A 20,699-nucleotide genomic window follows, 5' to 3' on the forward strand; every position below is an offset into this window, starting at 1 on the left:
GCAGCCGAGCGTCAAGCCGCGGATGACGAAACCAGCTCCGTCTCTGCTCCCCCGATATTACCATCAAAGTTCACCTTGATACATTCCGAGGGAGAGAGCTCTCAGAAGATAAATAAGGTCCGTCGGGATGCTGCAGGAGCAGTATGGGAGTCCCAGTGGTCAGAGGTATCAAGGGGACCAATGGTAGCATTGAACAGAATGTATTTCCACAACGAGGCAATCCGCTCTCTCCAGCACCCTATGCGTAAAAACCACTTCACCATCAAAGACAAGGCAATTTCTAGAAAATCAGGTCTGATAAGCTATATAAGTTATCTGATCATCATAGAAGTGCTTCCCCTCAGCTACACTATAATGCATCATGCGCAACAATTCTTCGCTAGTGGAATGATGATGACAAGAGATGAATGAACTAAATTTACAATTTGATCTACGATAAAGGTGGAGACATTGAGAGATCTTGAGAAAAAATATTGCACGAAGATACCATACCTAATACTTGCAAATTTTTAAATTCGATCGATCTGTACCTAATCTATTATATTATATATATATATATATATATATTATATATATATATATATATATATATATATATATATATATATATATATATAGAGAGAGAGAGAGAGAGAGAGAGAGAGAGAGAGCATGTGCGCTAATAATAAGATCATCATATTAAAACATAATTCTTTCTTCCATGAATACTTGGGGACAAAAAAATTCCGCAATAAGAAATTGGTCCAGCACACGCCTTTTCGTAATGTTTGTAAATGAAAATATGTAGGACCCATTTGGCTCATTGAAAGAGGAGGAAGAAAAGTACGGCCAATAAAAAAAAAAGAAATATCTTATGTTTAATTAGAGTTTTCAAAAGAAAAAAAAAAGCTTTTTCATGAGAACAAGGATCCCACATTTCATTGAAAGGAAAAGCCCAAATGAGTTATTGGAAAATGATTTTTCCGCAAGCTAAAAAATTATTATTTTTTTTTTCAAAATGACCTTAGGTTTTTAGATAGAATAAATTAAGACCTTTCTCTTCATTAAAGATATAACAAGTATTTTATTTAATTTTTTTTAAAAAATAAAAATTTAACTAAATATAAGCTAATATGAAATGTGCTCCTTTTCTATCATCAACTAAATATGCAAAAATTACTTTTCTAGACATTATATACCTAAGCATCATCTTCCTAAAAAAAATATTCTCATGAGAAAAAATTTTTCAGTGAACCAAACAAGCCATGGGAAACACCAAATATGTTTTTTTTTTTTGGTAAAACACCAAACACATATTTACCTATAGGCAAACAAGAAGTGCGAGTAATCAAGCTAATAGCTCAAAAAATTGGCTTCCTGAGTACAAACGGAGCATGAGTGCCTTTTGGAATCTATAGCCTTATGATTCGTTTGATTGATGGGAAGTAGAGGTAGAAAGAGGCACTTATTGAAAAGTAAATAGGAGACTTTTTGTTTGGTTGGAGTTTTAAAAAAAGGGAGAGTAAAAAAAGTTCTTTCTATAAAAAATTATTTTTTATATTTCATGAGAAATAAAAATTCATAGAGGAGATAAGTTTTGACACGTCCCATAGAATGGAAAGTCATGCTATTTTTTTGTTTCTCAAAATATCCTTTAGATCTATGACTAAGATTTTATAAAATATCAATAGATGATTAAGATAAAATACTGAATAGCGATATAATATTATATTAATATTATCTTAATATTTATATGAATATAATAATACTATTATAATATTTATTATATTTTAATATTATTTTAATATTTATACTAATATAATATTTTTATTAATATTAATATAATATTATATTAATATATATTAGTATTATATTAACATAATAAATTATTATATTCTAATGTTATATTATAATATATTCATATTATATTTATTATATTAATATTATTTTTATATTTATATGAATATAATATTACTATTATAATATTTATTATATTATAATATTATTTTAATATTTATACTAGTATAATATTTTTATTAACATTAATATTATATTAGATTAATATTATATTATATTTATATCTATATTAATAAATTTATTATATTAAAATATTAATATTATATTATATAATAAATTATTATAGTCTAATGTTATATTATAATATATTAATATTATATTAATATTAATATTAATATAATATTTATATTTATATTTATATAAAATTTAGGAGCAAAAAGATATGTCTTTATATTTACTAAGAATGTAATAGATATTTTATATAATTTTTTTAAAAAAATAAATATTCAACTAAAAATAAGCTGTTCTTCATTTTTTTTTCATGATTAATTAAATATATTATAATTTTATTTTAAAAAAATAATTTTTAAAAATTTATTTTTTTTGAAAAAAAATTATAAATTAAACAAGCTTTTAGACGTAGCGTCCATGTCAAGCCTAAAGCTAGAGATATTTAAGTTCCTCGTTTCACGGGCAAAAATCTGGACATCGGAAGCAAGAAAAAGCCGACATAGGGAGCTGTCTTTCCTAACAGTGGATCCAATTGTCCGATGCCAAAGCCAGAATATAGGCGAGACTCCCGAGAAAAGGCCAGAAAAATGGCATCGACATAATTTATAGCCAACATATATCCCTTGTTTATCAAAAAAAAAAAAAAAAAGGCTTTGTTGATGATATAGTACAGTCTAATCTATCACCCAAACAACCTTTAGAATATCTTAGGAAAAGAACAATTCATAAAAATATGCTTTCTGTGATTTCACTCAAATCAGGAGAACAAAATATATTCTCAGTTGCACTTATTTTGATACTAGACCTAAGACATACAGTACAATAATGATACTGTCAGCCTTTTTTTTTTTTTTTTTTACGAAATAAACAAGATTAGCATCGGAGGACCCATGCATGTTTTCATGGGAAAGATATAAGCATCTACTCTTATTATCCAAGTTTACATGAATATACATTGCCAGTATGACTCACTCTAGAATAAAAGTGGACAAAATAATTGAGGTTACTGTTCAAAAAACTTTTGGGTACATAAATGCTGGGCACTTGGGCTCATGTCATGGTTAATTCACTAATTCCGCAGCTAAATTAAGTGTTAATCCTGTTCAGATTGTCACTTTAGCATAATCTATTAATACCTTTACTATTTTTTATTAAATATTTACTTTTAATCAATGCTTTATATAAGGCATCATCTTATTCTCACTATAAATAATGACAGAACAACACATAATTTCACAGACAATTCTTAGGTCACCTACCCTATCATCCAGCTATTTACTGGTGGAAGTCAGTGATTGGTTAAGAAATACCAAGGGCACATCACCTATCTTTTGTGTACCGCACCAATCTCGGACCAAGGAATGACTAAATATGTAATTGGTGGCAGTACTCACAAAATAAACTTAATTATAAACAATTGCAGCTTGGAGTAAAGGGCGGTGTTTGCATTCTTCGGGTTCTGAAACTTAGACATGAGAATCTCGAGGAGCACAATTGTTTAGACCTCCACAAAAAGCCCAAAAAAAGACACTCATTCAGCGGGAAGTAAAATCAATTTTAAATTGAGCCTCTCCTGCACTGGTCTAAAGCATATGTGCGTTACGATATCTTGGTCAACAGTCAAAGATTATTGTACCAAAAAAAAGAAATAAATAGTCATCATAGATTACCGAGATCTGGGGATATCTCCAGCCTGGGTAACGGCCACAGACCGTGGTTGAACTATTGGAGCGATTACATTTGGCAATACGCCATTAAACCGTCCTTATTAGACAAAAAAAACAAAAAATTCTTCTGTCTGATGAGAGTCAAATAACATACTCATGGCATCAAGCACTAGAATTCTGATCTCTACTGTTCATTCCTTCCTTTTTGCATTAAAAGGGAGCTTTAGAAAACCCTCTCAATTGGTAAAAAGTTTTTGAGAAAGATTTAGTTAATTCTTTAATAGGGAAAAATGAGAGAGAGAGAGAGAGAGAGGAGGGAACGTCATGTCAGTTGCAGCAGGCCCCAATGGTGTACTGCAGCGCTGCCGCTCCACCCATGACCCAACTACTACTAATGGATGAAACGAGACTCCTGTGATGCTGCTGCAAAAAGGACTGAAGGCCTGGGTGCCACTCCTCTTTCTGGCTTCCGGTCTCCTTCAACACATCCCCATTCCTCTCTTCTCCCTCCCCTGTGTGTGCCTGCCTTGCAAAGCTTGCCCAGCCTTTTTTTCTAGTTTTAAAAGGAGCTTAAAGGAAAGGACTAGGATTTCTTTCTAGCGATCCTTCACCCGCCCACCCAGCCCAAGCTGCTGTCATTTTGTGGTTGATGTAAAGCTCTCTCTTATATGCTTTGGATTTGAGGGGGAAAAACTATGGATTCTCAAAGGGAATTTAAATCACCTCTTCCTCGAAGGTGTGGGCTTATTAGATGAGAAATGGGTCTCCACCAGAACATTTTATCTGGGGCCTTCTAAATGTATGGCTTGAAGCAGAAAGTGGAAAGAGGTTGTTTCTCTGAAGAAAGGGGGATATAGGACATCACTATATAGCAGAGAAGAGGAAGAGGAAAGGGGTACTTGCCTCTGCCAATGGCTTGTTTTTGCTGCTGCTGTTTTGGTCTTCTGATGGTTAGTCTTCTAGTTGGAAGCCAGCCAGCCACTGCCCAGCTCCAGGATCAGCCCACTATGGTGGCTCTCCAGAGAGGCTCATGGTGGCGGACTGGGAGCCCAACAGCCCAAGCTACTGCCTCTGGCGCGGCGTCACCTGCGGCGGTCCAAACCAAACGGTGGAGGCGCTCGACCTCCCCCACCGCAACCTCCGAGGTAATATCTCGCTCATCTCCGACCTCATCTCATTAAAGCGGTTGGATCTTTCCGGCAATTCTTTTCATGGATCAATTCCTTCTTCTTTTGGAAATTTACCCATGCTCGAGTTCCTCGATTTGTCGACGAACAAATTTGAGGATAGGATTCCATCATCTTTAGGCAAAATCAGAAACCTCAAATCGTTAAATCTTTCAAACAACTTACTCTCGGGGGAAATACCTGATGAGTTGAAAAAATTAGAGAGGCTGCAGGAGCTTCAGATTTCTGGGAACAATCTTAGTGGCTCCATTCCTGATTGGGTTGGCGACCTCACTGATCTGAGAGTCTTTTCGGCATATGAGAATAGTTTGGTTGGTGTAATTCCTAGAAATCTGGGCTCGGTTTCTCAGATTGAGGTGGTGAACCTCCACTCCAACATGCTCCAAGGAGTGATACCAGAGAGCATTTTCAGGTCGGGGAAGCTGCAAGTTTTGGTGCTGACTCTAAACAGATTGGATGGTAGCCTTCCCGAGTCGCTCGGGAACTGCAAAGGACTGTCGAGTCTTCGAATTGGAAACAATAGGCTCATTGGGAGCATTCCTGTGTCAATTGGCAACGTTAGTAGCCTTACATACTTTGAGGCAGACAACAACAACCTCTCCGGAGAGATCATTCCAGAGTTTGCGCAGTGCTTGAACCTCACACTATTGAACTTAGCCTTTAATGGCTTCACAGGGACCATACCTGAGAGGCTCGGGGAGCTGAAGAACCTCCAAGAGTTCATTGTGTCAGATAATAATCTCACAGGCGAGTTCCCAAAGTCTATCCTCAGATGCAGGAACCTTAGCAAGCTGGACCTGAGCTATAATCAATTCAATGGAAGCCTACCTGAAGACCTCTGCAACATGTCTAGACTGCAATACCTACTTCTGGATCACAACTCTATTAGTGGAGAGATACCTGGGGGAATTGGGAACTGTGGAAGGCTGCTCGAGCTGCAGATGGGCAGTAACTACCTGACTGGTAACATTCCACCTGAGATCGGCAAGATTAAGAATTTGCAGATAGCTCTAAATCTTAGCTTCAATCATCTCAGAGGACAATTGCCTCGGGAACTAGGAAGGCTTGACAAGCTGGTCTCCTTGGATGTCTCCAACAACCAGCTTTCTGGAGACATTCCATCGGAACTCAAAGGCATGCTGAGTTTGATAGAAGTTAATTTCTCAAACAATCAGCTCAGTGGCCAAATACCGATCTTTAGTCCATTTCAGAAGAGCCCTCGTTCAAGTTTTTCAGGAAATAAAAAACTATGTGGGGATCCATTGGAATCTAACTGTGGGGATTATTTTGGATCAGTCAATGGTACAGACCACCACAAGGTGTCCTACAAGATTGTATTAGCTGTTGTTGGTTCTGGTTTGACTGTTTTTGTGATGGTATCGGTTATTGTTGGCCTGTTTATTCTGAGAGAGAGACAAGAGATGGATGCCAAGGCTACCATGGTTGCAGGGGAAGTAGTTGCGACGACGCCTCCTCAAATAGCTGCTGGGAATGTCTTTATTGAGAGCTTGAAGCAAGCCATCGACTTCGACAGTGCTGTCAAAGCAACCTTAAAGGATTCAAATAAACTGAGCAATGGGACTTTTAGCACCATCTATAAGGCATCTATGCCATCTGGACTTGTTCTTTCTGTAAAGAAGCTGAAATCTGTGGATAGGTCAGTTGCTCACCACCAGAATAAAATGATAAGGGAGCTTGAAAGGCTTGGAAATCTTTGCCATGCCAATCTGATGAGGCCTATTGGTTATGTGATCTATGAGGATGTTGCGCTTTTGATTCACCATCACATGCCTAATGGAACACTGGCGCAACTCCTTCACAACACCACTGGCACTGCATTTGAGCCTGATTGGCCAAGAAGGCTGTCCATTGCTATTGGAGCTGCTGAAGGATTAGCTTTCCTGCACCACATTGCCATTATCCATTTGGATATATCATCTGGTAACATTTTTCTTGATGCCAATTTCAATGCTCTGATTGGGGAGATAGAGATATCCAAGCTCTTGGATCCATCAAAAGGAACTGCAAGTATCAGTGCAGTGGCTGGCTCCTTTGGTTATATTCCTCCGGGTAAACTTTTTTTCTCCTTTTTCTTTCCTCTCTTTCCATATAGCGAGCGTAAAAGAAGTGTAGTACTAACATCTTGTTCATTGTCCATCTCTTTCAACAGAATATGCATACACAATGCAAGTAACTGTGCCAGGGAATGTTTATAGCTTTGGAGTGGTGTTACTTGAGATCCTAACAACTCGATTACCGGTTGATGAGGTCTTTGGAGAAGGGATAGATCTGGTGAAATGGGTCCATAGTGCATCAGGAAGGGGTGAGACTCCAGAACAGATAATGGATGCAAGGTTAAGTACTGTTTCATTTGCTTGGAGAAAGCAAATGTTAGCAGTTTTGAAGATTGCGATGCTCTGCACTGATAACACACCAGCAAAGCGCCCTAAGATGAAGAAAGTAGTGGAGATGCTTCTTGAAGTAAGAGAAAATTAATTGTAAGATTCCTAGGAAATTCTCCAACCCTTCATTTGAGATTTATGTGATAGGTAAAAGGCTCAAAACACCTATTGTTTGGAGCTTCTGCTGTGCTTCCACTACTTGTATGTGAGGCCTTAAAATTCGGGAGGGAGAAGGGTGGGAAAAAATGCTACAACTTGTACTGTGTTTCAGTGAAAGCCGAATCAAGATTTCTGTAATTATGGTTTATGTGGGAGATTTGATGGTGGATTTGTTGTAACAAGAACATCTTGCGATGCAGTGATGCCTGTTTTCGAAGTCGTTGGATGTCAAACAAAAAATTTTGTTCCACTTAAGTTGTTTGGTGATCAATCTGAAGAGAGGATCTAGTTCCTCTACTGCATAACCATATCTATAATGAACATGACATGCTTTGAACACTGAAAAAGAAGCTAATAATCCTGTTCTGTTCTGCGTTCTGAGTTATATGGTGATCTCGTTTTCTAATTGGTAGTCACATTGAATATTTGCATCTTACTTGAACTGATTGTTTGCCAAATGTTCAAACAACAAATTTATCTTTTTTCATTGCTGTCAAAGTAACAGTCAATAGGAAGGTCCACACCGACTCGGCCTATCACTCAAACCAAATTGCTTCCTTTCTCTTGTTGGGGTGTCTGACATATATTCCTACTTGGAGAGCTGTGCCCCTAGGTACTGGTACCACAGTCAGTGGTGAGTCCTTCAGTCACCAGTCAAACGCATATTCCTGGCTTCTCCCAAAAAAAAAAAAAAAAACGCGTATTCCTGGTTCAACATGTTCATTGGATCTTCTGATTTTTCTGTTATTTATATGCCATTAAAGTTGTTAAACAAATAAGCAATGAAAAATTATACTCTTTTTATTTGTTTATGGATTTGTGAAAGATGGGCTCGGAAGCGAAGTCTTCGAATGGCTCCAGACCTCAAATACCTACCCAAAGGGTAAAGCGACAGCAAGTTGATTGGGCGCCTAAGTTTGCTGCGGATAACAGTAGCTATCGCCTGTCGTCCTCATCTCCTCAGGTTCCTGCAGCTCCTTGTGATACTTGCTCGCTGATAGCAATAGCTGTCTCCATGGTTGAGTGATATGAGCTAAAGATTTAATTTTTTTATTTTAAGAAAAGCACTTTATTATGTAAGGATTTCACGGCATACCAAAACTGCACATAAGCTACGTGATCAATCAGCTTTGAAAGTTTTAAGAATTGGATGTAAATTGACTTCCTGCTGCATATTACCCATTTTGCTTATTGCCAAGAAATCAGTGCTGACCACAATTAGATTGCATTTGATACATCACCGGATTGTGAAAAGTGGATTACCTAATAATCTAGATTATCTATAATTTGAATAGATTGTCAGTAACGTTGATTACTATATTTATACTGATAGTAATATTATATAAAATTATTAAAAATCTTGATTGATATGTTTGACATGACAATCAGATTATTGGTAATTAACATCAAATTTTTAAAATATTTTTAAATCAAATTTATTAAAAATCTCATCCAATGCATCAAATTTTTAAATTTTTAAAATAAAAAATAAAAATAAAAATATATTATAATATATAATATATTATATTATATATATAATATAATATAATATATTTATATTTTTTTTTTGGCCTTCCTTCTCCTTCCTCCGCACTCCACACCCCCGAACCCCGGCTGATCCACCCTCGGCTCCCCGATAGTCGCATCTCCGACATCGCCTTCGACCCTCCGGCTGTCCGCGCTACCCCCTGCACCATCTCCTGACCCCCCAGCGAATCTGCACCCCATACCCTTCGCAGCTGCCTCCATCATCGCCTTCACCCACCCGCACTGCCACCCGCACTCCACCACCGATCCCCCACCCCCCCCACGGCCATCCAGCACGGTGCCATCAGCGGTGACTACCGTCGCTTGATTCCCATCGAGCTCGATCATTTTCTTCCTCATATCAGATAGAAAAATAAAAAAAAAAAGAAAATGACCGCCGGCCCCTCTACGTCATGTTCTCCTTCTCTGTGCAGTGACTGAAACCATCGTTCAAAAAGATGATGGCGACTCCGACGTCAACATCTGAGCAACCGACGATGCCGGATGCAGCTCGCCGATGGCTCGATTAACCAAACAAACAAAAAAAAAAGATGGAGAGATCGTTAGATCTCGTCTTGACTGATGTTTTCCTCTTACTTCTCGATAGCCACCGACGACTGACGGTTGAAAAACGACGATGGCCAACCAATTCGCCAATTTTAAGATTGCTATCTGTCGGATTTTGTGAAAGAGGATGCTGGTTTTGACCCCCACTCTTCCCACTTCTCATTGTAAAAAAAAATCATCATATTTTTAAAAATATTTTTATTCAAAAAAAATTATAAAATTATCAAATACATGATAATCTAGATAATTATTTTTTTAATAATTTAAATTATTTTATAAAAAATAATTTAATTATTTGATAATTTAAATTATCAATCAAAAAATATATCAAACATGATAATTTGATGGATAACGGAGCACTTTTAAATTACTCTGGATAGATTGTTGGCTACTAAATGCAACTTTATAAAAGCACTCAGATAATAATTTAAAAATCATAAATATTGATATGCGTGATATCGGCTTTTGTGTCCACAAAGAGACTGACAATTCCTGCATTGCCCTTCCATGCTCAATCATCAACGCCAGAGAATGCTAGCATGCTCTATAGCATAATACATATGGTAGATCAAAGCCTCCACTGCGTGAACCAAGATGGCACCAATCAGCTAAAACCCATTAAAAAGAGCCATGATACACAGCCACATGGTTTATAAGGTATAGCATATAATTTCTCGAATATAAAGTTAGAACTTCAAAGGATTTACCACTCGCTGCAACAATTAACTTTATCACTTCTTCAAGTGCTTCAAATATAACTATAGAAGTTCTTAGGTTCCCAATAAAGGCAGCCCGACCAACACTCCGATCACACATAAAAGCCAACTAGTAGTTTACCCTTGCTGCAAATTGCACACGCCGGCGTTACCTAGCAACCACTCTAATAACCTAATGATGCACACCAGCGAGAGGATAGACCCTAACTTGATCCAAGACCGGCCCACAAAGAGACCCAGGTTCATCACGTCTAGTGTGGTAGTGGAAGCTATAGAATGTGATCCTGGTCCTGCTTGAAATCGCCATAAACTTCAAGCTTGCAGCTTTAAATCCACCCTTTCCATGGGATAGGAATGCTATTGATACTGTGCTATTGCCGGCGAACGCTTCAACCTGCATCGCACCATGGCAGCCATTCTTTGCATCACCAACCACAAAAGTGAGATTGTAGTACTTGTATTGGATGGTTCGAATGACTTGAGCTATTGCACTCTCTCTCCCAGCCACAAGCTCCACAGCAAATTGGCCGACGGGGACAGAAAAATGAGCCGAGTCTACAAATCTGACTGCCTTCAGGGATTCAATGATCCAACCAGGAAGCGGAGACGTAACATCCTCCTGCTTGGGAGGGAGGAGGACGCCAGCTGTGGAGTTCTTGAAGACATGCGGACCTTCTTCAAAGCCTCCATTCTTTACAAGGTTATCTGCAGTTCAGAGAAAACACAGCAAGTGATGACTCAAGGAGCTTAATGACGACTATATTAAATTTCTTACATGTTATTTATTGAGAGCAACCCAAGTTCTCCAGTGGAGAGAAGTAAGCGATTTCATAAAAATCCTCTTATAAACCAAAAGGAGATGGATGCCTCATTTATTGTGGATCAGGTTCTCACCAAAGAAACTGATGTCCAAACAACTCAAGCCACCAGAAGAGAGGTAGCATAATGTAGATAAAGTATGAATATGTAGATATAATATGAACATTTAGTCCAGTCTTAGCATACTCCTAACAAATTAATTCCTTGACGTGGCAGACTGCTGACTTCTTGGCCAATGCTTAGATGGCAATAGAACAACATAAACCTAAAAGAAGCCTAAGAATGAATTGTCTATAATCACGATCTACTGGCAGAATGACATACCAAGTTACATTGGAGTGTCACTGAACCAGCGGTAGCAGCAAACAGCCATGTAAAGAATTCAAAGAAAAATAATAAAAACCAAGTGGTGGTCAACAATTTTTAATATCCTGCACATATAACAATTGTTACCACCTCCTCCATTACAGAATTCAACCTTCCTTCCCTGCGCAAGTCTTAAACATCAACTGACAACAAAAACCACAAATCTATCCACTAGTTATTGAAGAAAGCTGAGCAATGGCGCCCTTGCAGAAATTCATGCAAGTATACATGAGAAAAGTCATGCATGTATATGGATTAAATTCACAAGCTAAATAATTGAGATTACAAAGTGTTACTTCATGATATTACCTCTTGTAGGCATTGGAGGTAGGAGCTCCTTAATGGCCACAGCATCCAGGAGAGGTCCGCATGCTGGGTCCTCCTGGACCCCAATGTTGTGGAAGATCACCTGCACTGTTGAATTGGTAGGCCTGAAAGCCCAAGCATAGGTATCACCGCCGGTGGAGCTGTATAGTGTCTGAATTGGGAGATCACCATAGAAAGGAGGCACTGAGACCCTCAGCACCTCATCTTGGGCACAAGTCCTCGTGGCACTGAATGTAAGGGCATAGAGGGAACTGGGCTTGACGGTAATGTTCTGAGAGATGGAGGCCTCGTTGCCAAGGCGTATGGCATGGACACCATGGGCTACGGCAAAGAACATGCCGCCAGGCTGTGGCCCACCAGACACATACTCGACGAGGCCATGGATGGTCCAGTTGGGAAGGGAATGCTTGCCAACGATGACAGTTTTGTTCAGTTTGTGCGGCTTGGGGCTCACCTCAAAGTTACCATTGGGAAGGAGCCCTAACACCAAACAGAAAGAGACAGATGTAGAGAAGAATGTGTAGACTTGATGAAGCTGAAGAGAAAAAGAAATCCAAGTATACGTAGAGAAAAGAGAGAGAAAATTGATTTAACAATCTTCCTGCTTGATGTTCCTTTATACATAAATAAATCCATATTACATGAATTTATTGCAAAACTTTTCTAAGATAGCATAGTCATGCTAAGAATCATTCATAAATAAGGAAAAAAGATCTAGAAACCACAATAATGAAGAAATTTGGGGAAAGATCAAAATGAAAATAGACCCCAGCGTGGACCCTATTATGGACATATATTTAGTCCTACATCTGTTATGCATTGAATAGATCTTGGGTAGTTATACAGGACCAAGGAAATCAAATAATTCCATCCACCTAGCCTTTTTGGATGATGGTATTACAAATGGTATCAAATTGGATCAAGCTTATAGCCGATGCAAACAAGGGCACACCGCAGCACAAGCCTATTGGGGCTGACCATGAGCTAATCATGGTGCTTGTGATTAGATTTGAATGGATTGGACCCTTAGCCTCGCAAGGATGCAAGACTAATCGGATAGAGTATGTGAGGACCAAGAAACTCAAATAATACGTTCCATCTAGCCTTTTTAGTGAGGTCCTAGGTTGTTACAATAATAATGTGATCTAGTTTCTACTGGACCCTTTGATGAGACCATGCCAAGTATCTTCAGCAAATAGATAGAAAAGCATTTTTCTACTGTTATGCAAGGAAGACTCAAGAAGAGGGACTACCAACCTAATTAAAGGGAGAACACATGTTTAATGAGTCAGAGATGAAACGTTCCCAGTGACACAGCTATATTAGACCTGGGTAACCCAGAAGCCTAGACCTTATGTCCTTTGGAAGATACCTCATTACTTCTTTTTATTTTTTTTTTGGATACTCCACCCATTTTGATGGCTAAACCACCCATTTTTCCTTTGGAACAATCGATCAAAAAATTTTCAGGGAGCAAACAAAAAAATGAAAAAGGCCGCATACATCAAAATGCATGTAGAAGCAAATCTGAGAAATACAAGTAAACCTCCCTGGAACAGATCAATGAACCCAAGCTAATGGTGCAAATGTGGGACTTGCAAAGCATTTTTGAAAAAAATAAATTACAGCTTTTCTACCTAAACACTTGTACCCTCTATGGAAACAGGGGAAACTAATGACAAGAAATAGAAGCTTCTCCCAAAAAATTAGACACAAAAGCTACATAACAATAAACAAACAAGTATCACCTAAAAGAGTAAAACATAAAACCAAATGCAAAAGAATACAATACAAAGACCTCTTTCTCTTTCAAGTTTATTCTTTGGAGTCATGTAGAACTTATAAAAGCACGGAATGAAGGAAGCCCACATAGTGGACTCCGCGCATTACTCGCAGAAAAACAAAAAAAAGGGAACCTATTTAGTTCAATACCATCAAGATCTTGTTGAGCTCCAAGGCCATGGACGCAGAAGGGGAGGCAGAGTAGCAGCAGAGGTATCACACCCATTTTCTACTGCGAGAGCAAAGGAAGCCGATGCTGAGATCCTGAGTCAAAAAAGAGCAGGGAGCTACATTTATTTCAAAGCTGAAGTTAAGATGTTCCTCCAGAACCTACAGCTCCAGGATATGGTTTTCTTTGTTCCTTCCGGAATTTGGAAATTGGACTCCAGTTTCGACACTTAGATGGTTGATCCTGAGGTACATGTGAACCGGACTCTTGCTCCACTCCGTGGGAAAAATAAAAAAGGTTGCAGCAATCACGTTCGTTCCGGCGGTGGGGCTGTCGGGATGCTGCAGACTGCAGTGCTCATCGAGAACCGTTTCCACGCTTTGCACCCAAAAAAAAAAAAAGATGCCATAAATGATGGCAGCGTATTCACGGGTCCCATGGATGACCACAAAATGTGACCATCCAAGTCGTGGCATCTCACCCCCTCCAAAGGTCCAAGGTTATTGGTGAGGCTCGCAGCACAAGACTGGGGCCCGGGATTCGGAGTGACCATAAGATGGCTTCTTGGCTGTTCCAGAATGAGTTTTAGAAAAATAATCTGAAGGGGAAAAAATATTCCGGAAGACAAGATCACCGTCCATGATAGATTGAGAACTGAGATTGTGCATCCGCTGATTCCGCTTCCTTTCCTTCCATGCCGGAGTTGATAGTGTGTGGCCTGGGCTGGTAGTTCGAGCTCGGTCGTTCTGGTCTTCAATTAAGCTTTGCTTGCATGTGGGGCCAGATCTGAGCCTTGACGATAATCTGTGATTAATGCAGACGTTCTTATGCGTGCAACTTCCCGCTGCTATTTGCCAACAAAAATGGGGTATCATCACGTTTTCTACGATTCATTTTAGCTATGTGATTCATGCGTGGTGATATGATAAAACCCATGTCAATAAATTCTCAAACTCATTCTCACGTCCTCACCAGAACCTGGGAGGTTAGGGATCTTGGTTCAGGGCTGTCTACGGGCCTTTTTGATCATTTTTTTTTTCTTAAAAATGACGCCGTCGGTCATATATAATTCAAGATAGTGTCAATACGATTTCAAGATGGCTAAATTAAACCATTTGATGTGATCTTACCCAAAAAAAATTGATGCGATGCCTTTTTTTTTTTGGATGTGGTGCGCTTAATGGCTCCAATAGGTGGCAGATATTCTGCTGCTCCAAATAATCTTATGGAAAAATCATGTTAACATATCACGTGCTTTACGATGAGAGTCCTCGTGAGGTAAGCTAGTGTTTTGATGCACGAAATGTGCAATGCGAGGAAGTTTAGGCGATTAGATTTTTCCAGCAGGTTAGGTAAGATTACGGTATATTTGGTGCCGTCCACACAAAAGAATTCTGGATCGGAATCTCTCTTACAAAGGGATGCTGGGTAGATGAAGCATGTGAGTTAGTGCCGTACTGATGCTTTTCCCGATATCTTCCACGGACTGATGCTATACATAAAAGACTCCAAGAGAGTTGGGTGAGACCCTGCACTGGAAATGGTATCTCTGCGCTGCATGAGCAGGGTTCTCGTACAATATGCCTGCAGTGCTTGTTTGGCCATTACCCATTTGTCTGATTTTAAGAGAATTTGATTTTGAATTTGGTGTACATTGGACTCGCTCTAACACACACATTCTCTCTCTCGTGCAGCAACAAAAAGGTTTCATTACCACAACAGTTCACATAAAAAGTTGCACTACATTGCAAGAGGTATTAAAATCTGACCTTGGTTAGCATGTTGATTAATGAAGCCTAGCATTATGATAATTAGAGATTTGTGATCCAGTTGAGTTGAGGACCTTGAGGTCTTATGCCGTGTACTGCACATCCAATCATCAACTTCTACCTAGGACTGGTGGAATAGTCTAAAAGCAGGGAATAAAATGGAGTTGTAAGTTGTAAAACTTTTTCCCACACTCTAATTGGCCTGGTTGAAGGTTGGCCTTGTTGGATCTATATATAGTCAATCAAAATACCTAAGATGAAACTGGTAGGCGTAAAAGTCATCCACCGACGAAATCTTAATTGGCTCCACCTCCATTCCCAATTCAAGAGACACCAACAAGTCCACATGGTTGTGGGTCACGTTATCAACAACAGCCATGAACCGGATGGTAGAGATATATTTCTAAAGTTATGGCTATGTTAAATGGGTGGCCAATGAACGCTATGTAGGCGGTACGTAAACCCATGTATCCACGCTGAAAGAGGAAAAGCATCGTAAGCCAAGAGCAGCGGGAGTAAGGGTCTTTGGGCAGCGGATAAGGCACCGCTCATCTCTCCCAAATGGAACCGGTGCACGTAAAAATGGGCCACCATCTTGACCACCGAAATGATCGAAAAATTATTGGTTGGATTAGATCCACCACTGTGTGGATGAATCAATCCAGAAGCAACACACTTGAACATGTATGGTGTTGCAGGAGCTGCTCCATCTTTTTCCTTTTAATTGCCTCCCGAAGAAATTATATTCTGCTATATCAACTCAGTGCTATATCGAATCAATAATATACCATCATGTGAATATATTGGCAATCTCAGTATTGGAAAAAAGGGAAATAGACGAGCTCATTTCCTTGAGTCGAAATCTTGCATCATCCTCATCAAGCTCTACTAGAGTTACAATCTACAGCATTACATCCTCGATTGTCATTCCCCAGCCTTTGTTAACGTTGTTGATCTCTCATTCACCATCGAGACAAATCCATTCTTCTTTTTTTTTTTTGAAGGAAAAGCTAGCGGCAATCATATCCACTCATTGCCGAGATGGATTCCTGATCATCATGTTCGAGAGGGGAGGTCGAGGGTAATTTGCTCCATTACTTCTTCTTTTCGATCCTAAATATGTGGGGAACCAGCAGCTCATCCACCGCACGAACGTGAACTGTGAGAGGGAGAGCATCAATGGACACCGGAGAACAATGGCTGAGGGTGCGGTGCCTAGATCATCAATAGTTTTTCTTCTTGTCCTACTCTACTGGGAGAGAAACATATGGCAGGAAAGAATGAGCCTAGTATGAAGGATATAATTTCTCCCCCATGGGTAAGAGAAGTTCCTAGATGGATAAGATCTGTTGACCGGACCAATAGTCACTCACCACCCCATCCCCGCTAGTATTTAATGAGAATTCATTTTCCTATCCACCGTGCACGTACGTGTCCCGGGCACTGTTCCGCCTTAGTCTTTAAACTTTTCAAGGGTAGATTTCCCTACAAAAAAAAAAAAAAAAAAAAAAAAAACAAGGGTAGAATTTATCCTCTTATCCTCCGTACACGCGTGGCGGGATTTGGCGCGATCTATGGGTCCGGGTCCATCTAATAATTTCCCCCATGAGTAATGTCCCACCGGGCCCAGAACTGAGATCAAAATAAAAGCACTGCACGCTGGCACGCCAGTTGGGACACGGCTTTTCAACATCTGGTTGGCGACTGGGCTCCCAAGCATTTTAATCTTCTTTTTATTTAAAAAAAAGGAAATAACTGGGGAAAAAAGATAGCCGCTTAATTTTCCAGCTTAGGCAGCAACTTATTTTATACTCTGTCCTTTTTTTCTTAAAGAAAAGACTATTTTTTGAGATGACCCAAGCTATAATTCAGACAACTTTAAAAAAAATGGCCCGGATGGTTGATTCTTATAACGGCTCTGATGTCATCGTTGAGTTAGATAATATAGTGTGTGTCTACACATATATACATATATATATATATATATATATATATAGACACACACGTACATATGTGTCTATATATATATATATATATATATATATATATATATATATATATATATATATATATATATATATATATGTATGTATGTATATATATGTATACATTGTTGGGAAGGTAAGATAGATAATTTTTTTTGATGTAAATAAGGAAGGCAATTTGAAAGGTTTCCTGGAATCTTTCCGGTTCAGTTGTGAGCGGAAGAGGTTCCAAATCATGCTCTTGTCAACTAGCAAAATGTTACAAAACATGCGCAATGAATACGATTGATCTAGGGGATCTAATTAGCTATTAGAGATTCTAAAATGGCACAAAATTGTTAGAGTGCTCTATCCGGCATCTATCTTATCACGTAAGAATAATTTCTAGATTACAGCTAGGGTAACAAATTTTTTTATGGTATCAAAAAATAATTCCATGACATGTAGCATAGGAAGATTAACATGATTCATGGGATAAGTGGTGCTTGGGAATTTAGGATGATGCACCTCTCCGCTTGTTGAACATGACGGTATTTTATCTCCTTTAGTAGTATATACTATAGAAAAAATGGTCATTAACGACGCTATTAATGGTCATTAACGATGCTTTAAAGCGTCGCTATTTCGCTTTACGACGCTTCGAAAAGCGTCGGCAAAGCGTCGCCTATGTAAGAGTGGAGACGAATAGTACCGACGCTTTTTAAAAGCGTCGTTATTTTTTAACGACGCTTTAAAGCGTCGTAAAGATTAACATTAACGACGCTTTAAAGCGTCGTTAAACTTGTCTTAACGACGTTTATAAGCGTCGTTAAATATATTTTTAACAACGCTTTAAAGCGTCGCAAAAGGTAATTTTAACGGCGCTTTTTAGCGTCGTTAATGACTCCACGTCATAAACTCTCCCAAGACGCTTTTGGAAGCGTCGGCTTTTTGTCTTTAACGATGCTTATAAGCGTCGTTAAAATAATTTTAACGACGCTTATAAGCGTCGTTAAAGGTTTTAAGAGAAAAAAAAAATACAGGTATTATCTACAAAAAAAAAAAAGAATATATATATTCCTGTACGAAATTATATCAATTATTCGAACATAATTAACCTGTACAATCACCACATTCATATTCACACCTGTACAATCATCACCACCATTCACATCAAAAGCAAACTTAAATAGAAAATTTAACCAAACCAAAAGATAATATTTTATATAAATAAAAATAAAGTACTAATCGTCCATTACAATCAAGAGTAATATAAATAAATATAAAAATATAATAAAAATAAAATAATATCAATCTGCAGGCGGATGGTCGTCGTTGTCTCCACGTGACATGCCGCTATCTCGACGGGTGCCTGATGTGCCAGGAGCCTACAAGAAATATCAAAAGCATGATTTGCATATCTATAAATAAAAATATATAAATCATTAAATTAATACAAAAATATATATTTAATATTATGTGTTTACCTGAGATGAACCATACATCTCTAATAAAGATGTAAGGCGATCAATCTGTCCCCTCATGGCCTGCATCTCGGCACGGCTCTGTCGCATCTCCTCCATCTCAGCGGCACGACTCTGTCTAATCTCTTGTATTTCCGCCTCGAGTCTGCGAACGCGTGAATCCTGAGCATCTGCTGCAGCATGCTGCGTATATCTACTAACCTCAGATAACTGAGTGGGGGTGACTCCTACTCCATAACCCCTCACTCGGCCGTAGCGCTCTGGTCCCATCAACTCTGTGAACACCTCGGCCTCGATACGGCTCTGCTGCGTAGATGCTGCAGACTCGTCGTCACGCTCCGCAATGAGAGATGTAGCCCTCTCCTGTATTTTTTTTGAAAACAAGAGTTATACATTAATAGCTAACAAAATTAAATTTAAATCATTGCAAAAAATATAATATTAATAATGCCGTACATATAAATCTCTCGACTCATCTCGAACAAAAGTACCATCCTGATGAGTATGAGTCATCCGGTAAAACTCCACTTGTCCGGGTTCCCTCCCATGCTCATCCTCCTACACAAATAATTTCAATTTTAAGCAAACAATTATAATAATTTAAAAAAATATATGAGTATCATGATACAGACATGGTCCACGATACATAATGATATTAGTTATATAAATATTTTAACATAAAAATTAAAAGTTAATTATGAAAGTTTAAGGAACATACAAACTCCTGTCGGAGTCGTGCATAACTCTTCGACCCCGATGTATGAGGAACAGACTGAGCTGCTCGTGCAGCTCTACCAATAGCAGAATAAGTCTGTAAAATAAAGTAAAGAACTTGTTATATATATAATATATAATAAAAATCAATATTTTTATAAAATATTTAAGAAAAAAAGATAATAAACAGATAATATACCTGTGCCCTCTCGGAGAACCAATAATGAACCAACTCCATCCACTGATGAGGGGGTACATCAGGAGGACAATTCCTAGCAACCTCCTCCTCTGTCATACCCTGTCTCATATAGTCCTTCTTCAATTGTGATCTATATTCTTTCCATTTGCGGTTGAGAGACTTCATTACAAAATCATGAGTGGATGGAGGGAGAACAAACTTGCTCTATAAAAAAAAAAGTTAAATGAAATAAATTATATAAATGATTAACAATTAATATACAGTATGAACATCAATTCATTACCTCTATAACTCGGAGGAGCTCAACTTTGTATGTTGGAAGCATGTCATTCCATTTTGCATAGCCCAACGGACATAGCTGAGGCCTCCGAGCAACAGTCCCCAAAAATGAAGTCAATAAGCAGGCAGCTTTCTTAATTGGCTGACCTAGCTGATTGCACTCCATAACAATCCTCTCGCCCTCACGCATCTGCCACACATCTCGTACTACTGTGGGTCCGCGTTTGGGGCGTACTCTCCCGGATCCGTCTGCAAAAAATACATAAAAGTAACTATATCATAAATATACATAAAATGAAATAAAAAAAAATTACATGAAAGACAATATATACCCTGCACGTGTATCTCATCATCTGGCTGATGAACAGGAGGATCGTGTTGTGCTGATGATGAAGGACAGGGCTCAGAATGCTGTGCAGCTGAACTGGCCTCAGGCTGCTATACTGAAGAAGACGTACCGGTCTCTGTCTGTGAAAACTGGAACTGCACACCAGCATATCGTCCCCTGCGACGCATGATGTCACCTAGCATTTATATAAATAAAAGGTAGAATCAATTAATATATGGAGTAAAATAACACAATAATTAATGCAAA

The 20,699-nt window shown here is 38.5% G+C and overlaps 3 protein-coding genes across 4 annotated transcripts; 1 reads left to right on the forward strand and 2 right to left on the reverse strand.

Moving 5' to 3' along the window:
* Positions 1-3,951: 3,951 nt before the first annotated feature.
* On the forward strand, positions 3,952-7,669 carry LOC105056663 (leucine-rich repeat receptor-like tyrosine-protein kinase PXC3). The gene is given in 3 exon segments (XM_010938952.4): positions 3,952-4,694; positions 4,697-6,931; positions 7,032-7,669. Coding segments are annotated over 3 exon segments (2,670 nt in total). The 5' UTR covers positions 3,952-4,585; the 3' UTR covers positions 7,358-7,669.
* A 2,561-nt stretch (positions 7,670-10,230) lies between these two features.
* LOC105056672 (protein TEEBE) lies at positions 10,231-13,823 on the reverse strand. Its single transcript, XM_010938966.4, has 3 exons — positions 13,677-13,823; positions 11,727-12,224; positions 10,231-10,937 (listed from the first exon to the last, which is right to left on the reverse strand). The coding sequence occupies exons 1-3, from the start codon at positions 13,750-13,752 to the stop codon at positions 10,405-10,407; spliced, it is 1,107 nt and encodes a 368-aa protein (XP_010937268.2). The 5' UTR covers positions 13,753-13,823; the 3' UTR covers positions 10,231-10,404.
* Positions 13,824-18,642: 4,819 nt separating this feature from the next.
* Positions 18,643-20,293, reverse strand: LOC140855457 (uncharacterized). Of its 2 annotated transcripts, XM_073251342.1 has the most exons (6): positions 20,109-20,293; positions 19,826-20,029; positions 19,631-19,723; positions 19,369-19,470; positions 18,916-19,275; positions 18,643-18,816 (listed from the first exon to the last, which is right to left on the reverse strand). In XM_073251342.1, exons 1-6 carry the CDS (start codon positions 20,268-20,270, stop codon positions 18,739-18,741), a joined length of 999 nt encoding a protein of 332 aa, XP_073107443.1. In that variant the 5' UTR covers positions 20,271-20,293; the 3' UTR covers positions 18,643-18,738. The 2 variants fall into 2 exon arrangements, with proteins under 2 accessions (XP_073107443.1, XP_073107444.1); XM_073251343.1 differs by lacking the exon at positions 19,826-20,029.
* Positions 20,294-20,699: the final 406 nt, after the last annotated feature.

Source organism: Elaeis guineensis, chromosome 2 (assembly GCF_000442705.2).
Source record: "Elaeis guineensis isolate ETL-2024a chromosome 2, EG11, whole genome shotgun sequence".
NCBI lineage: Eukaryota > Viridiplantae > Streptophyta > Magnoliopsida > Arecales > Arecaceae > Elaeis > Elaeis guineensis.

Excerpts from the sequence above, each read along its gene's own strand:
- LOC105056672 (XM_010938966.4), bottom strand. The coding sequence starts at position 13,752 with ATGGGTGTGATACCTCTGCTGCTACTCTGCCTCCCCTTCTGCGTCCAT. Across the intron at positions 12,225-13,676 it reads AGCTCAACAAGATCTTGATG|GGCTCCTTCCCAATGGTAAC; the intron begins GTATTGAACTAA and ends GTTTGGTGTTAG. Across the intron at positions 10,938-11,726 it reads ACCTCCAATGCCTACAAGAG|ATAACCTTGTAAAGAATGGA; the intron begins GTAATATCATGA and ends TCTGAACTGCAG.
- LOC140855457 (XM_073251342.1), bottom strand. The coding sequence starts at position 20,270 with ATGGAGTGCAATCAGCTAGGTCAGCCAATTAAGAAAGCTGCCTGCTTA. Across the intron at positions 20,030-20,108 it reads AGCTCCTCCGAGTTATAGAG|AGCAAGTTTGTTCTCCCTCC; the intron begins GTAATGAATTGA and ends TTTTTTTTATAG. Across the intron at positions 19,724-19,825 it reads GGTTCTCCGAGAGGGCACAG|ACTTATTCTGCTATTGGTAG; the intron begins GTATATTATCTG and ends TTTATTTTACAG.